The sequence below is a fragment of the Amblyomma americanum genome, chromosome 1 (assembly GCF_052857255.1).
Source record: "Amblyomma americanum isolate KBUSLIRL-KWMA chromosome 1, ASM5285725v1, whole genome shotgun sequence".
Lineage (NCBI taxonomy): Eukaryota > Metazoa > Arthropoda > Arachnida > Ixodida > Ixodidae > Amblyomma > Amblyomma americanum.
The window spans coordinates 429270692-429285700 of NC_135497.1; the positions used below are offsets into that span (position 1 = coordinate 429270692).

General features: G+C 43.7%; 1 protein-coding gene across 1 annotated transcript in view; it reads right to left on the bottom strand.

Moving 5' to 3' along the window:
- The window catches only part of crb (cell polarity complex component crumbs), a 275406-nt gene that overhangs the window by 77683 nt on the left and 182714 nt on the right, over positions 1-15009 (bottom strand). The window contains exons 14-15 of the mRNA XM_077650465.1: positions 6658-6779; positions 3224-3698 (exon numbers count right to left, since the gene is read on the bottom strand). Of these exons, the coding sequence (XP_077506591.1) occupies positions 3224-3698; positions 6658-6779 (597 nt within the window). The remainder of the gene's footprint in view (positions 1-3223; positions 3699-6657; positions 6780-15009) is intronic.

Genomic DNA, 15009 nt, shown 5'->3' on the forward strand with positions numbered 1-15009 from the left:
AAGCCCAAGGGCTTGACGAGGGCTCGATGATGTCTTCTGCGAGCATCGTGTCCACCTCTTGATTGATGACGGTGCGTTCAGTGCTGGACACGCGGTACGGACGTCTGTGGATAGGAGCGGCATCACCAGTGTTTATGCGATGTGTCACTACAGAGGTACGAGCCAAAACACGGGCATCAAAGTCAAAGATGTCGCGAAAAGATGATAAAAGGCACCTAAGATCGTGAGCTTGCATCGGCGGTAGGTCAGAAGATATCATGTCAGCGTAGTCGTCCGTTGATTTCTCGGTTGATGTGGCCGCAGGCAACAGGCTTTGATGAGTAGAAGGTAAGCAGGTGTCCACGACTGATATGACACATTCGGCAGCCGGGCAGAGCGTGGCGAGTGAGATGCCTTGCGGGAGCGGTTGGATAGACGAGCCAAAGTTCAGGACCGGAAGGTACGCTCGGTTGGCCGACATTGTACAGACAGTATGCGCAAGCGCAATACTTCGCGAGAGGGCGACGTCAAGGTCCAGAGTGACTACGTAGGGACCATCAGGGACAGGAGGAACAGATGAGAAAGAAATGTAAGTGGCGGCTTTAGGCGTTAGACGGACGAAGTCGACAGCACAAAGGCGAGGTACAACTGGGGACAGTGACTCAGCAGAAAGGGGAAGGTCAAGCTGGACAACACTGGTGGCGCAGTTGATGAGGGCTGAATGCTCAGACAGGAAGTCAAGGCCAAGAATGATGTCATGAGGGCACTGGTCCAGAACAGAGAATAAAACAAATGTATGGCGGCTGGAAATGGTCACACGGGCTATGCATAGTCCAACCACAGGAGGCGTTTCGCCGTCGGCAACGCGGAGAACGGCTGTGGGTGCAGGGGTCAGTACTTTTCTGAGGTGGCGTCAGAGGGTTGAACTCATGACGGACACGTGCGCGCCCGTATCGATCAGGGCTCTCACAGGGACTCTATCGACATGAATAGCGAGCAAATTTTGGTGTGCACGGAGGGCTAAGCGAGGATTTTGGGACTGGAGCTGTACTGCAGCATCACCTCCAGACACTGCAGTGTCTAGTTTTCCGCTTGCGAGCGTACGTAGGGTCCAAGGAGAGGAGCGACGGTGTAGGGGCGAACGAGACTGCCGACGCAGGGGGACGGGGAGTGGCTGGGGCGGGAAAACTGGCCGCTGACTGTAGCACTCTGCCGGGCTGGAGGGGGCGTGAAGGGGCTAGGCTGTTCATCGTTGCGATGAGAGCTGAGAGGATTGTAGGCGCTACGACGGGACCAATAATTGCGACAGTGATGGGAAATGTGGCCAATACGGCGGCAGAGGAAACAAATGGGCCTGTCTTCGGGTGTCCGCCAGTCGTTAGGGTTACGTCGACGTGGAGCGAAGTAAGAAGGTCGGTCAGGAGCAATCACAGTGATGTCGGGTAGGGATGAAGGCCGTACGGGGCTGATGGGTTGGAGGCCAAGACTTGCAAGCTCTTGACGGACGACGGCTTGTACCATAGAGATGGTGGGCCAGTGGTTGTCGCATCACGTAGGTGCAGGGAGGCAGGGGACATAGCTTCGAGTTCGCGTCGAATGATGCGGGTCACATTTTCTGGAGGCGCAGGAGTTTGCCGGTGCAGCAGGTCTTCACATGAGGAAGTGGCAGCCGTGTTGGGGAGGCGTGTGTACGGCTGGCAAATACGCCTGCTTTTAGCTTCTTCGAAGCGGCGACATTCCTTAATAATGTCGTTGACTGTAGTGCAATTCTTGTAGGCGAGCAGGTTGAAGGCATCATCGGCGATCCCCTTCAACAAGTGACCCACTTTGTCAGATTCGGGCATGTTATTGTCAACTTTGTTGCAGAGGGCCAACACGTCCTGAATGTACGAAACATAGGATTCCATAGAAGTTTGAGCTCAGGATGCAAGGTCCCTCTTAGCGGCGAGTGTTCGGCCGAGTGGCCGTCCAAACAGGTCGCGCAGTTTCTGCTTGCAGACGTCCCAGCTGGTCAACTCATCTTCAGGAGTCTTGTACCAGACTCGGGCAGTGTCTTTTAGGTAGAAAATGGCATTGGCGAGCATAAGGGTTGGATCCCAGCGGTTGTATGTACTCACGCGTTCATACATCTGGATACAGTCGTCCACGTCAACGTTGTCGGTGCCAGAAAATGCCCCAGGGTCACGAGGAGCAGAAAGAACGAGTGATGGCATGGTCGATAGTGATGTTTGCTGGCAGGCGTCCTGGGTCATGATGAGCGAAGGCAGCTGTCGGCCGCTGGAGCTCCGTCCTTGGTAGACGTAGGGGAAAGGCGCACCTCCACCAAATATGTTGCGGGAAAGAATATATTTACAGCTATGTACACCAGCAAAAGAACAGCTACGAGCGGCACTCAGAACACAGTCAGAACTTCGTTGTCTTCGTCTTCGTCCACCCGTTCACTTGCTCAGTCTTGTCGTCGTCTTCCCGCTTCAATATGAACACACCTAGCATTCTGATATAACTTTTTTTGAGGTGCTTCTGTTAAAACAAACTTCTGATAACACAAACAAGTTTTCCGGTCCCTTCAAGATCGTCTTAAAGGGAGTTTAAATTTTACGTAACATTTTAAATAACAGAATAAGCAGTCTTGTACTAAACAAACCTCATCCCTCATATTAATGACACTGCATTTAGGAACAAGATCAGTAATCTTGAATTAAATAAACTTTGCCACTGTCAAGCTGCTTAGCAAAAGACCATCACTAACAATACTTCCACACAGCCAGGTAACTGTTTATAAAATAATCAGCTACCTAGCATTTAGCCTCTACTTGTACCACACAAAAGAACCACAACTGCAGTCAAGCACCCAGTTTTAAAACCTTGCACAACTGCTACACAGTACATGTGTCAGCATCCAGAAATGACCAGCCTTGCAAGAGTGATGATTAGCACTGTAGCTACACCAGTGTGCCCTTTGTACTTTAAACTTCCAGTTGGCTGCAGTGGATTGATGTTAGATCAAAAAGAGCAGAATTAACCGATTTACCAAGCATGCAAGTATACAAGCCATCCACAGTTTCATTAGGTCCTTCTTTGCTTTTTTTTCTTTACAACCTGTGATGCACTGTGCATTAAGTCATTCCTCGTTTATTTTAAAAAGAAAGTGCAGTGTCTACTTCCATCATGAAGATTAAAATGCAGAGCCTTTAAACAACACTTGTAGGCTGAGGTGACAAACAAACAAACATACAAAATTTACCTCAGTTCCACAGTCCGCCGCTTCGTAGCCTGGCTCACACTCGCAACGATATGCATTCACAAGGTCAACACAATGCCCATGGATGCTGCAGTCATGGCCAGGACAGTCATCGATGTTGATCTCGCACCGTGTCCCGTTAAACCCAGGTGGGCAGAGGCAGACGTATCCAGCAGCCGTTGCATAACTGAAGCTCTGAAATAGCCCCAGGTAGTTCTCCCGGTAAAGACTTGCATTGGAGCGTTCAAGACATGCGGCACCATTCTCGCAAGGTGGAGCTGATGGCCTGGGAGGGTCACAGTCTGGCACGTCAACATCGCAGGCAGCCCCCTCGTAGCCATCGTAGCAGTGGCAGTAGAAGCCACGCACACTATCTTCGCATGTACCGCCATGTTGACAGGCCCCCGGATAGCAGTCGTCAATGTTGCGCTCACAGTGCACTCCTTCAAAGCCTGTGTCAGTGCAGTTGCACTCATACCTGCGTAGTTGAGGAAGGCACATTAGCCTAGACAGTTTCAACCAAGCCTGTAACTCAAGACGAGAAGCCTAAGCAAAATATGAAGTACTGTTCCTATTTCACCCAGGTGAAGATATACTGCTAAACAATACATCTCTCACAAAACTTGAGTTCTCTACAAAGCTCATGTGGGTCACACTGGACATTGCTGAAATGGCTCTTTACACAAGCAAGCAACATCTTTGAATTCTGATTATGGGGTACATCTAGTCCCGCATAGTGTCTACAGTAGGATACAACCGACAAAAAAAAGAAACAGCAGTCGGTAATAATAGGCCATGCTCTGTGGTGTATTGCATTGCTCCGTTGACCAAACATAACAGTGAAAAAAATCAGCTTTTTGCAGTTTGACTAACTATATCAAACAAGTCAGAGGCATTAAAATTCTTGAGCTTACAGTTTCGTCTGGTGGTTAGCTTCTTGTTTAGGTAACAAGAGAAGCTTTAACAGTGAACTACTTTTCGCCACAGAGGAATTCTGTGTGGCAGCCACTGCTAGAGTTAAGCTGTATTTGACTACAGTGCAGATGCAATCCATTGATTGAAAGTGCACACGTGCTTGTGCACACCAAAGGTAAACCAGAAAGGTAAATCTTTTAAGCAGTGCAGACTGCAGAAATTGGCAGTGACACATGTGCTACAGCACTCTCTGTTCATCCTTTAGATAAAAAGTTAAAGGTTTTTTGGTGCAGCCCAATGGACCTTCTTCCTGCAGTTTTTCCATGCTCCTTTCCGAAAGTGCACTTGCTCATTACTACTCACTGAGACGTATCTCAATAAAAATCAGTTGCAAGTCAGCATAAGTCCCGTCTTCACTGCTCCTTCATTTTTCCTTTTAGCACAGTTTTCTATCTCAGCTGAATGAATTTCTCATGAATCCTTCAGCTTGTGACTAACTTTCTTTACTCATGTAACTAGTCATTCATCCTGACTCGCCTACAAAGGTCACTTGGTCACACATTCATCAACCCACAAACTCGCAAACTTGCTCAAATCTAGAAACAATGTACAAAGTCACCACACAACTTTGGATCAACTCAACTGTCACCGTTTTCCACAGCTGCATTAGGCTCCAAGTGGCAACACCTACATACTGTATTTACTCACATATAACCCGCACCAAAATTTGAAAAAGAAAAAAAAAACTCGTTTAAAAAGTGGGGGCGCGGGTTATCTGCGAATTTTTCCTATGTGAGGGGGTCGGCTTCAGGACACTGAGTGGCGGCCTCCCTCGTGTAGTTCACCGTTCCCATAGTCATCAACGCTTCTCAAGCCGATGAGGGGCCAACAAAAGGCATAGCCAAATCCACATTCATAGTCTGTTCATTTTTCCCCGTGCCATTGGCCACACTTTCTTCACCCAGCATTGTTGAGCCTAGTGTCAGGTGCTGTTTCGTGTATTACACCCCAGTTTGCACTGTTTGCCTGCTTTGTTTTGGCGTCATGAGCGCAACTCGGCGGCAGTGTTTCACAGCGAAAGAGAAGCTAAAGATTATAGCCACTGCCAAAGAAATCGGCAACAGAGCTGCTGCTCGTACTCGATACTCATACTGGATTCCTTCCGAGGCCACTGCACTGATGTGGTGAAGGCTCGCCATGCTGACACCGGCACCGACTTCGTTATAATACCTGGCGGCATGACGGCCATGCTACAGCCACTCGACGTGCGCCTGAACAAGCTGTTCAAGGCACACGTGAAGCGGCTGCATGCCCAGTGGATGGCCGAAGGCCTTTATGCCCTCACACCGACGTTACACGTGCGAAGGCCCAATATTCCATTGCTGCGCCCGTAGATCGTGGATGCGTGGAAAGCGATGCCGACCAACTTGGCGCGTAAAAGCTTTAAAAAATGTGCCATCAGTAGCAGCTTGGATGGTTTCGAGGACGACTACGTCTCTGAGTGTGGCTATGAAGCCTTGGATGGCAGCAGTGAGAGCGGCGACGATTGAGAATCAGATAACCACTGACGTGGTGGTCATTTGAATAAATCTTCTGAAAACGAAATGATCACTGAGTGTGCAGTTGTACCTTTCTAGCGGTAATTTTTTTTTTTTTTCAGGTAAACGTGTGAGTTACACGCGAGGTATTTTTTTTCTTCGTGGAATTCAAAGTTAGGGGTGCGGGTTGTACGCAGGGGCGGGTTATACGAGTAAATACACATTTTGCGAGTTAACACATTTTGCTGGGTACAATTTAAGGGGTGAATGAATAAATTAACATAAAATCTCTGAAGTTTTGTTCATGGAAGTAGAAGATGACATGAATAATTGCAATATCTCAAATCGGTACACAGCAATATATACTCAGCGAGCAGTTTCCAAGCTCATAATGTTCTTCTCGGAGCCTATGAGCTTGCTCAATCCATGGATTTACAGCCTTACTGATGAATCTATTCAAGCTTGCATGCCTTTCTATTAGCTCACTCTTCAGCTTCCTACTGCACACAGGCAAGCACATTCATTGGTAAGCTCTTTCACTCGAATTCATTCGTACTGCAAGTTAAGTTTCTTCGGGTCCATGATCAACTGCAGTTTTTCTTTTTTTTTTCAACTACAACACACCTTACAGTACTGGACATGACTGAAATGAACAAGCTATGGCTAACTTTGCATCAATACAGCTATATTTTCTGTGACAGCTGACCACGAGTTTTGGTGCCATTAGTACTGACAATTCAACTCTGAGAGATGCTATAGCACAAATACCACATAGGGCCCCTTGTAAGTGTGGCAGCACTACCTTCCACTGTGACAGAGGCCATATGTACAGGTCAAAACTGATTTATTTCTGCTTTCCTTATTCAAATTTGCCTACTTGCCATGCACAAGCTGGAGTGGCATCTAACAGTGTAATTTTTTATTTCCCTCATCCTCACATCATCCAAGAGAAGCTGATTTTCAAAACCAAAGAAAGTGTCTCACCCGTTGACAAGGTCAAGGCAGCTTGCTCCATTAAGACACGGTCCTGACTGGCACTCATCGATGTCGATTTCACAGCGGGTGCCCTCGTAGCCCGCAGGGCAGACACAACGAAATCCATTCACCTGCATCGAATCATCCAGTGCAACAGTCCTATTAATCACTCACGAGCCACTGAGGAATGAGTGAAAGTTCTTGCATGTATTTGGGAAAAAGTGGAACTAAAGTTCATGGGAACTTCAAAATGGCGGTTCACTTGAACAGTTAATAAGAAATCAGTACAGTAAAAGCTCGTTAATTTGAACTCGAAGGGGACTGGAAAATTGTTCGAATTAAGCGAAGTTCAAATTATCGAATGGGTGCTAGAATGAGCGGTCATTGCGTTGCAACACGCGGCCAGAATCTGAAGCAGTAACGTCTAGACACCGTTATTGTGAGCTAGGTGCTACTACACGTTTGTGGCAGGAGATTGTGAGAATTAAATTCATGGTGTATTAGTGGCAAATTAAATAAATTGATCGGCCAGTTATGTGCCAGAAACAAGTACTGGAATGAATTCGTGTGAGCAGCGAGCTTCAGTGTTGAAATACAGGACGCTATATATGCTCCAAAACATGTTTGTTTAACGGGAAGAGTTGTCAAAATTAAAAGTAATCAGTGGTGTGCATTCACTTGTGTTGCTTATGCCGAGACTCCATCAGCATCATCTGCAGTTTGCCCAAGAGCTGCAGCACAATGTTCAAGTTCTCACTGGCAGAGAAGTAGGGTGCTGCAACACCGAGCGCCGACGCTACTTCCCATTGGACCATAAATATCCGGTGGACATCCGGTTCAAATCCGAATGTCCGTGGCCAACTTTGGACGTCCATGGTGTGTACACCGGACGTCTCTTCTCGGCAATAAATGAAGTCCACTGTTCATAAACCAACGGAGGTCGCACAGATGTCTGCTGCTGGACGTCTCTTAACTTAAAACCAGATAACAACCCGAGGAGTCACTCTTCTGGACCAATTGGCCAGTCCCTAATACAATATACAATATCCAGCGGCCGTCCTCTGTACTTTTCTGGCCGACAATGTTTATGCGCATGGTTGCGAGATATTTTTTTCTTTTAACAGATCGTCAAGTGGCACTGAAATATCGTATTTTAAGAAGTTTTCATTGCCCTTCACGCTGTCCTAAAAAAAAACCTCCAAAATTGGTGCGCTGTAGTTTTTGTTTCAGCAACCGTATCAAGCACACTTTGGATCGCCATGGACATCTATGTCCGTTGGCGCAGTTTGAAAGCCGAGCCGGTGCTGTAGCGGCTGTAGTGGCTGCAATGCGTGCGCCTCGCTTTTTCGTGGTCAATTAGTCTGCTGATTAGCAAAGCAGCTTTTGACACTGACTGCAAATCAAGCACCTCGACAGATGTGAGCCGCTGGAAACGAAACATGCGAGTACGCCTTCATTACCGGGCTACGCTGCAACTTGCATGTTGAAATCGGACGTACAATAATACAACATTTTGGGCGCGTTGGTTACCTACATTCATTATTACAGCGCAAAGACGGCACAGAACAAGAAGGGGACACACAGCGCTGTTGTGTCCCCTTCTTGTTCTGTGCCGTCTTTGTGCTGTAATAATGAATCTTGGAGCAAGGATGAATGAGATTGTTTCTTTGTGTGCATGCTTTAGCAAATTTTAATATAGCGATTGAAATATTGCATGAAAGGTCCGGAAATCGCAGACGCTTCATGATTATTCAAGTGTTGGCGCGCTGAAGCAAAGTAGGCCGGTTACCGTTATGAGCCTTTGCTTCAAAAATCGGCCTGCTTTTAACTTGGTTCTTTGGGTATTGATATGATATGAGCTTTGAATTTCTGGTCTCCTGCTCTCTAACCCCGAGCTCTATCCTCCTTTATCAGCTCCTCTTTTTGTTAGCAAGGGCAAGGTGTTTGTTACTTATATTGTTCATTGCTGTGCCTCTGAACTAAATGATTGTATGGAGGCATGACCACCTTATACACATTTTTGTTTGGGAAATTAAGAACACATATTCAGAATTTAAAATTTCAGCTTTTTTTCTTTGGCTATTAGCTTCTGCCTTACTACTTCAGGCTGCAAACAACATGCCTTAAGCGTTCCATAAATATCATCCATTCAAAGCTGCAGCACCACTGAGAAAGGCTGGATAAGCTGTACTATGTGCTCCTAAGCCATGCGGTCTTCAGATACTACTCTTATCAGGAAACCGTTCAGTTCATCAGTTCAACAGATGACCCATTTAGCTTTTGCTATAATTTTGAGCATCTGGGGATGATACACACAAGACTGTACATAACAAGGCCAGACAAGGGTGTACAGGAGACATGGTTACTTTAAATGTTTACTACTATAGTTCACTTTCTTCCATCTCAAATGACAGCAAGTATGAGAGGTTTAAATGTGCACAAAGGACTCAAACCACATACTTAAAATCTATCAAAGAAACAGATGTGTATAATGAGAGTAAGACCTGTTCTCTCTTCATTTTACGCTAAAAGATTTTGCTCTAATCAACCTCCTTGACCTCGTGGGAAAACTAGCCAGCAAACATCTTTTTAAATACATGTGTAGTTGCATGCACCGAGGGTTGTTTAAAGGAGGAGCTTTCTAACATTATAATATGGTATGGAGCAAGAGTTATTGAATGCTAAAGCTGCACAAGCTTCATTTGCAGGAAGAACAAAAGTGTTAACCTGACCAGCATGTTAGAGGCTGTGCATTTTCTAGCATTTTTTTGTACAAACAAATTGACGAGGTCTGCCGTTTTTTTCTTTGCTTCCTTGAGTCATTTTTTTTTTTGCAAGGCAGTATTCATTTATGTAGCCAAATTTTTCCGTTCAATATTTTTTTTCTTAAAATGCCTGCATGCTGTCTTTCAGCACATAACCGGACTGACTTTTCCAGTGCTTGTTCCGTTCCTTTATTCCTTGTTTGCTTAATGAAATTAGTGTGAGCACAGCTGATTTTTTAAATCAAGAAAATGTGGTTTTGGGGTCAAATAAAAAAACTGAAGAACTTGTAGTAAATCTGCACAAACCAGGAAGTGCAAGTTGTCTTCAGCAAAAAATTTTGAGATAGAGGAAGCCAGAAAACATGCAGTCAAAGCCTTTCGCATTAAAACTTAAAAGCGAAGCCTTGCATTTTTTGTGTGCAGTGCTAGAAATAAGAATTAAAGAGTTTATTTTCCGTACTGTGTGATTATGATGCAGTGTCATAGTACGCCTCCCTTGTGGCTGTGATTTTGTTTATTGTGCTCGTACCTTTTTCTACCCTCTAAGGGTTTCCCTTCCATTCACTAAGCCAGTGTGGTGTATTTGGTAAAATGTTGTGTTCCTCTTTTATGTGCTTATGGGTGCATTCCTTTAAATTAATATGTTCTTTCATTGCAGGAGAATTTACTTGTCCAGCTTGGAGGAAGAATTGAAGCTCAGCCACAAAGCACATACTTAGTGATATCTGCTAGCACCAGAGATTTCATGGGTCAAAAGGAAAAACAAGTTTAGTTGTTCAGGCTTGGAAACTGGCAGATCAATTATAGGTAAGCCAAATACTGTGCAATTAATAAAAAAATCCTACTGTGAAGCACCTAACAAGACATGTAAAACGGTAGTACACCTCAGCTTATGCTGCGAGTTAACACCATGAAAAAAAATTGTTCCAGTGCCTTTCTCCCCTTTATATGGACTTTTTCTGCTGACCATATCATTGTGACTTCGTTTTAGAAAGACACTATAGGGCCACTTATTTTGTCATAACCTTTGCAGTTATCTAATCTCTCAAAGCAGGAACACTCCATATCTTCTTTTGCTTTTTGCACTTTCATACTTGTGTTAGATTTCTTCTTCTATTCTGTCATTTTGGTAATTGTTTTATTATTCTTATTTAGTTTAGCTTAGCACACACTGGTGGTTTAGTTGGTTAGCCTATATGGCTACAGGTTGCAAAATGCCCCATGTAGTGTAGTTAAAACTGATTCAGAGCCTGCCTTTTCGCCTTGTCTCATGGCTGACAGTACAGTTTCAGGATGTGATAACTCATCACTTCAGTCTCCATAGCCCACGTCACTTTAACATGTTAAACTCCATATACCATACAACAGTTTATCAGCACCATTTTTTGTCGTTGAATGTTAATCTTCAATATTCCTTTATGTAAGCATTCATCCTCTGTCACTAGTAATGCTGTAGCACCTCGTAGAATGTATTTACACAGTTCAGGCTCAGCAGTTTAACAAAATATGTCTGTTAACTTCAGCTGTTTCAGGGCAGTTTCTGAAACAAAATATGACCACTGCTGGGGAGCTTATTAAATCCTAGCTGAAGCACGCACTGGAAAGGCTTTCTGAATGCCAAAGGTATGGGATATATCCAGCACTTCATCGACGTAAGTGAAAGAAGTTTTGCCACAAATAACAAACAGTAGCAGCCATTATTTGTTTCATTGCTGAAACCTCACACTGGTGATCATTGCAGCCTGCTTTCATTTAAAGGTAACTTCAACTTTTCTGACTAAAAAGTCTTCCAGGGCTATCCCTGAGCATTGCTTTGTCGTGGTGTCACAATGCGTGCTTCTACTAAAAGCAGTGAAACTTTGGAAGCTACTTAAACCAATTCTGTTGGGTGCTGCTTAGGTATGAAAAACCTTTATTTTGATTTATTGATGTGGACATTTTTGCTAATAGGAACCAACCATCTCGATTCATCATTTTTAGCGCTTGGTCTAGTGTCAGGCCAGTGTACGTATATATGTCCTTTTTGTCCTTTGTCTTCTTTTGGGTGATAGGAGTTATGAATCCAAATGCACATTTTGAGTAGCTGCAATCAGTTTGGATTTTTTTTTAGTGTTAGCTGCCTTCGTGGAAGTACACATGCGCAACTGCCTTCTTATGCCTCTGCCTTGTCTACTCGTCGTTCTTTCTCGTGGTGAGAAAGCCTTTTGAAGTGCTGTCACCTCTAGGCCCTACTTTACTAGGGCAGTGTAATCAAGATTGGTATTACTACGGTCAGCTTCAAATAAAGCGCAAATTATGAAAAAGAAACTCTTGTGTAAAGGCCATAGTACCAAATTTCTTTCTAGTTCTGGTTCATTATTTAGGAGAAAGTTGTCTGAGGCCAGTGGTTAGACATATATTAAAGGAGTATAGACACCTAATTTTGGTGGCTTGTTTTCTTCTCTACAATGTTGTGGGAGACACTACACATGAATCACCATGTGGTATTCACCTACGACCGCTAAATAATTTGCAATTGAAATTTTTCTATCATGCTGTTTCGGTTTGAACAGTTAAACGATGGCTATGACGTCAAAGAGTGGTTCTGTGTCACGTGAGGCATAAAAAAACGTCCATATAATCGCTGCTTCATCGTTCTAATTTACTGCAGTGCTGAAGGCAGCCTTCCTCAAGAGCCGGAATGACAACAAATGTGGAAGCAGCGATTATATTGCAGTTTTTTCATGTCTCACGTCATGTGGCCTGTAAGCACTCATTGGCGTCACAGTCCTCATTCGGCTCTTGAAACCGAAAGAGCACAAATGCGATAATAAATTATCTAGTGCTCGTAGGAGCATACCAGGTGGTAATCCACGTATAATAATGCTGTACGCATCATTACAAACAAGAAAACACACACCCAAAAGTTAGGTGTCTTTACTCCTTTAAGGGAGCTGATTAGTTTAAGGGTACCAGCATGCTCAAATTATGTCTTCAAGTCATTGCTGTTGGTAACTCATTTTGTAACTCATTACTTTTTCGCACTGTGATTCTCCTTTATTATGGTAATGTTATTAGGCATAGCACTGTGGCTTATTCATGGTTTTCGCTACTTTGTGGTGGCATGCATGAAAAGTCCATTTTAAACTATATACTTTCACATTTTCGGTCATTATAGACAGCTGATCCTGAATGACTTTCTGCAATGTGGCTACCACAAATTCCTGATTCTCTTTTTGCAGGTGGGCTTGTGTGGGCGGTAATTTTGTTCTAGTAAATAAGAGGAACCAACATGATTGTAATATGTTTGTTTCCAAATAGCTTTTGGCAAAAAGGGGAGCAAATCAAACACATTCTTTCTACTATATTACTGTAACTATATATAGCTGCACCTTTTCTCTTGCTCAGAATTTTTTTTAAAGATGCACTCACTGTGTACTTTTCAACATCCATCATCCTGTGTTTGTTTTTAGGTGGTGATTGAAATGTATACAGAAACATCCTTGCTGCCCTTATGTGCATGACCGCAGTGATGTAGCTGAGGACAAGCCACAGCGGTGGTCAGGTGCTCAAGGCTTGGGACCATGAGGAGCAGTTGCTGGTTTGCACTTGTGGGACATTTTTGCTGCTCTATACAAATTGGTCATTTGTTTCGGGCTGCCTAAGAGTTCCGTCTGTGTTCGCAGACCACCTTACATTCGTTGCCTACATCTCTTAACTGAAGTTCGACACGTTCTTTCTTGCTATTGTGATTTTCGTTGAGTGCCACCTAATCACCTTATGCCTGATGAGCACTTGTGAATGTGCACTGTAACTCAGATGCCATGTGTGCACCTTGATGCTTTCTTTTATTGAATGTCTTTCTGGTGTTCAAGACTAATTAAATCTGAATGAGGTAGCAATGGGCACCTACAAAGTACCATGCACTGTTTTGTTACAGGATAAAGTGTGTGAGATGCAAGCTCAAAGTTACCCCTTTTTTAATCTCTGATGACCCTATAAAACCAGCTGTATGGTTTTGAGCTTCTGTGGCTGATGTCTACAGAACGAGTAACACACTCATGTGAAATAATGAAAGCTCCAAGGTACCTGTGTAGGCTTTTGGCTTTGTCATGTGCTAGTTGTGGTCACCTAATACCTAATAAGTTCTGTGCCAGTGCATTTTGCAGGTGCAGATAGGAGCAAATTGATGGAGGGGCTGCTGCATTTAATGATTGCATTTATTGAACTCTCTTTGTTGAAAAAAATGGGGGCCAACAGGGCTTTCCCTTAGAAAAATTTGTTCATAGAAATGGTTAGTTCCTTCCTAAATTTGCCTTTGTTTGTGGGCACATCGCATTTTGAAGTTTAGACTATTTTTTAGGCCAACTGCGTGTAACTTTCAGCTGAATAATAGAAGGTTTAGTTTAAAATTCCCATGTATTCGGAGAAATTCCTAAATGGATTAGGCTCTAATTGAATGCATAATTTTCATTAACACCTGCTTCTGTGTGGAGCAATAAATCTACAAAGGAAATTTGTAGAGCTGCCTCAGGAATTCTGCAACTGTAAGAAAAATCATGGTCAAAGGCTCAAACCTAAGACAAAGACCTGTTTGCGGCAGTCCCTCTTCCCACCCAGGACAGCTTTCACTAGAAAGAATTAGCCTGAATTTATTGGCAACTTGAAGTGGGAATATTAGCCCATGCATTAGGGGAAACCTCCAAGGTGGACCAGACAAATTTTTTTCATATACAAATTTTCTGTGAAAGCTGTAAGGCATTCCCTAGTTGTATGGTATTTGGTATTCCAATAGTATTGTGCTGTATTATGTCACCGTATTATGTTAAGCTTCCTTCAAGGGGTCCGAAAAGATTTTTGCATCTCATATGCTGACTGCATGGAGCCTTTGTAAATGAAAGTATGCGATTACTTGTGTGTACTGTCTATTTTTGCGAAAGGTTAACCACAGTCAGCCACTAACTCATAGTTCCAGAGCCAGTGGTGCTTCCTGCAATTTAATAGTTCTCATCTTTAGTCTAGCATTAGATTTTCTTAGTCATATTAGACTAGTAGTGCTCCGTGGACTTCCTTGCCATGCATTTTTTGAACAGAGGCTGCTTTTAGTTGAGGTTTACTTCTGTTTTGCGGCACTTTCAACACAATTTCCTAGTAGTACTAGTTACCTAAATTTTCATGAACCTGTTATTTTTCTTTCTTTGGCCGAGCCCGGGTAGTGGTTACTTTGCAGGCTTGTAAAAAATTCACCTGATCTTGTGTGATAGTACTGCTTGCACTGATTTGTACCTTGTACGTAGAGTACCTGTAGCTTTTAAGCAGGTCTGAAACCTCCATATTGCTTGTAGGTTTTCTGTGATCTTGCTGTACTAATTTCAACACTGATCTCTCTGCCAAAATATCAGTGTGCACTGAGAATTTTCTGTCTTGAATAGGGTTCTCTGCTGACCATTGGTTATATTGATAGCTTAACTGGTGTGCTGTTATTGAGAATTTTGAATGTGCTATAATAAACACATTAGTTATTGTAAACAATATTTTAAAATGCTACACTACCTTCTTCCAGCAAAACTTGTCGCAGTGATGCATGCGTGTGATTTATACACTCATCTTTAGGCAC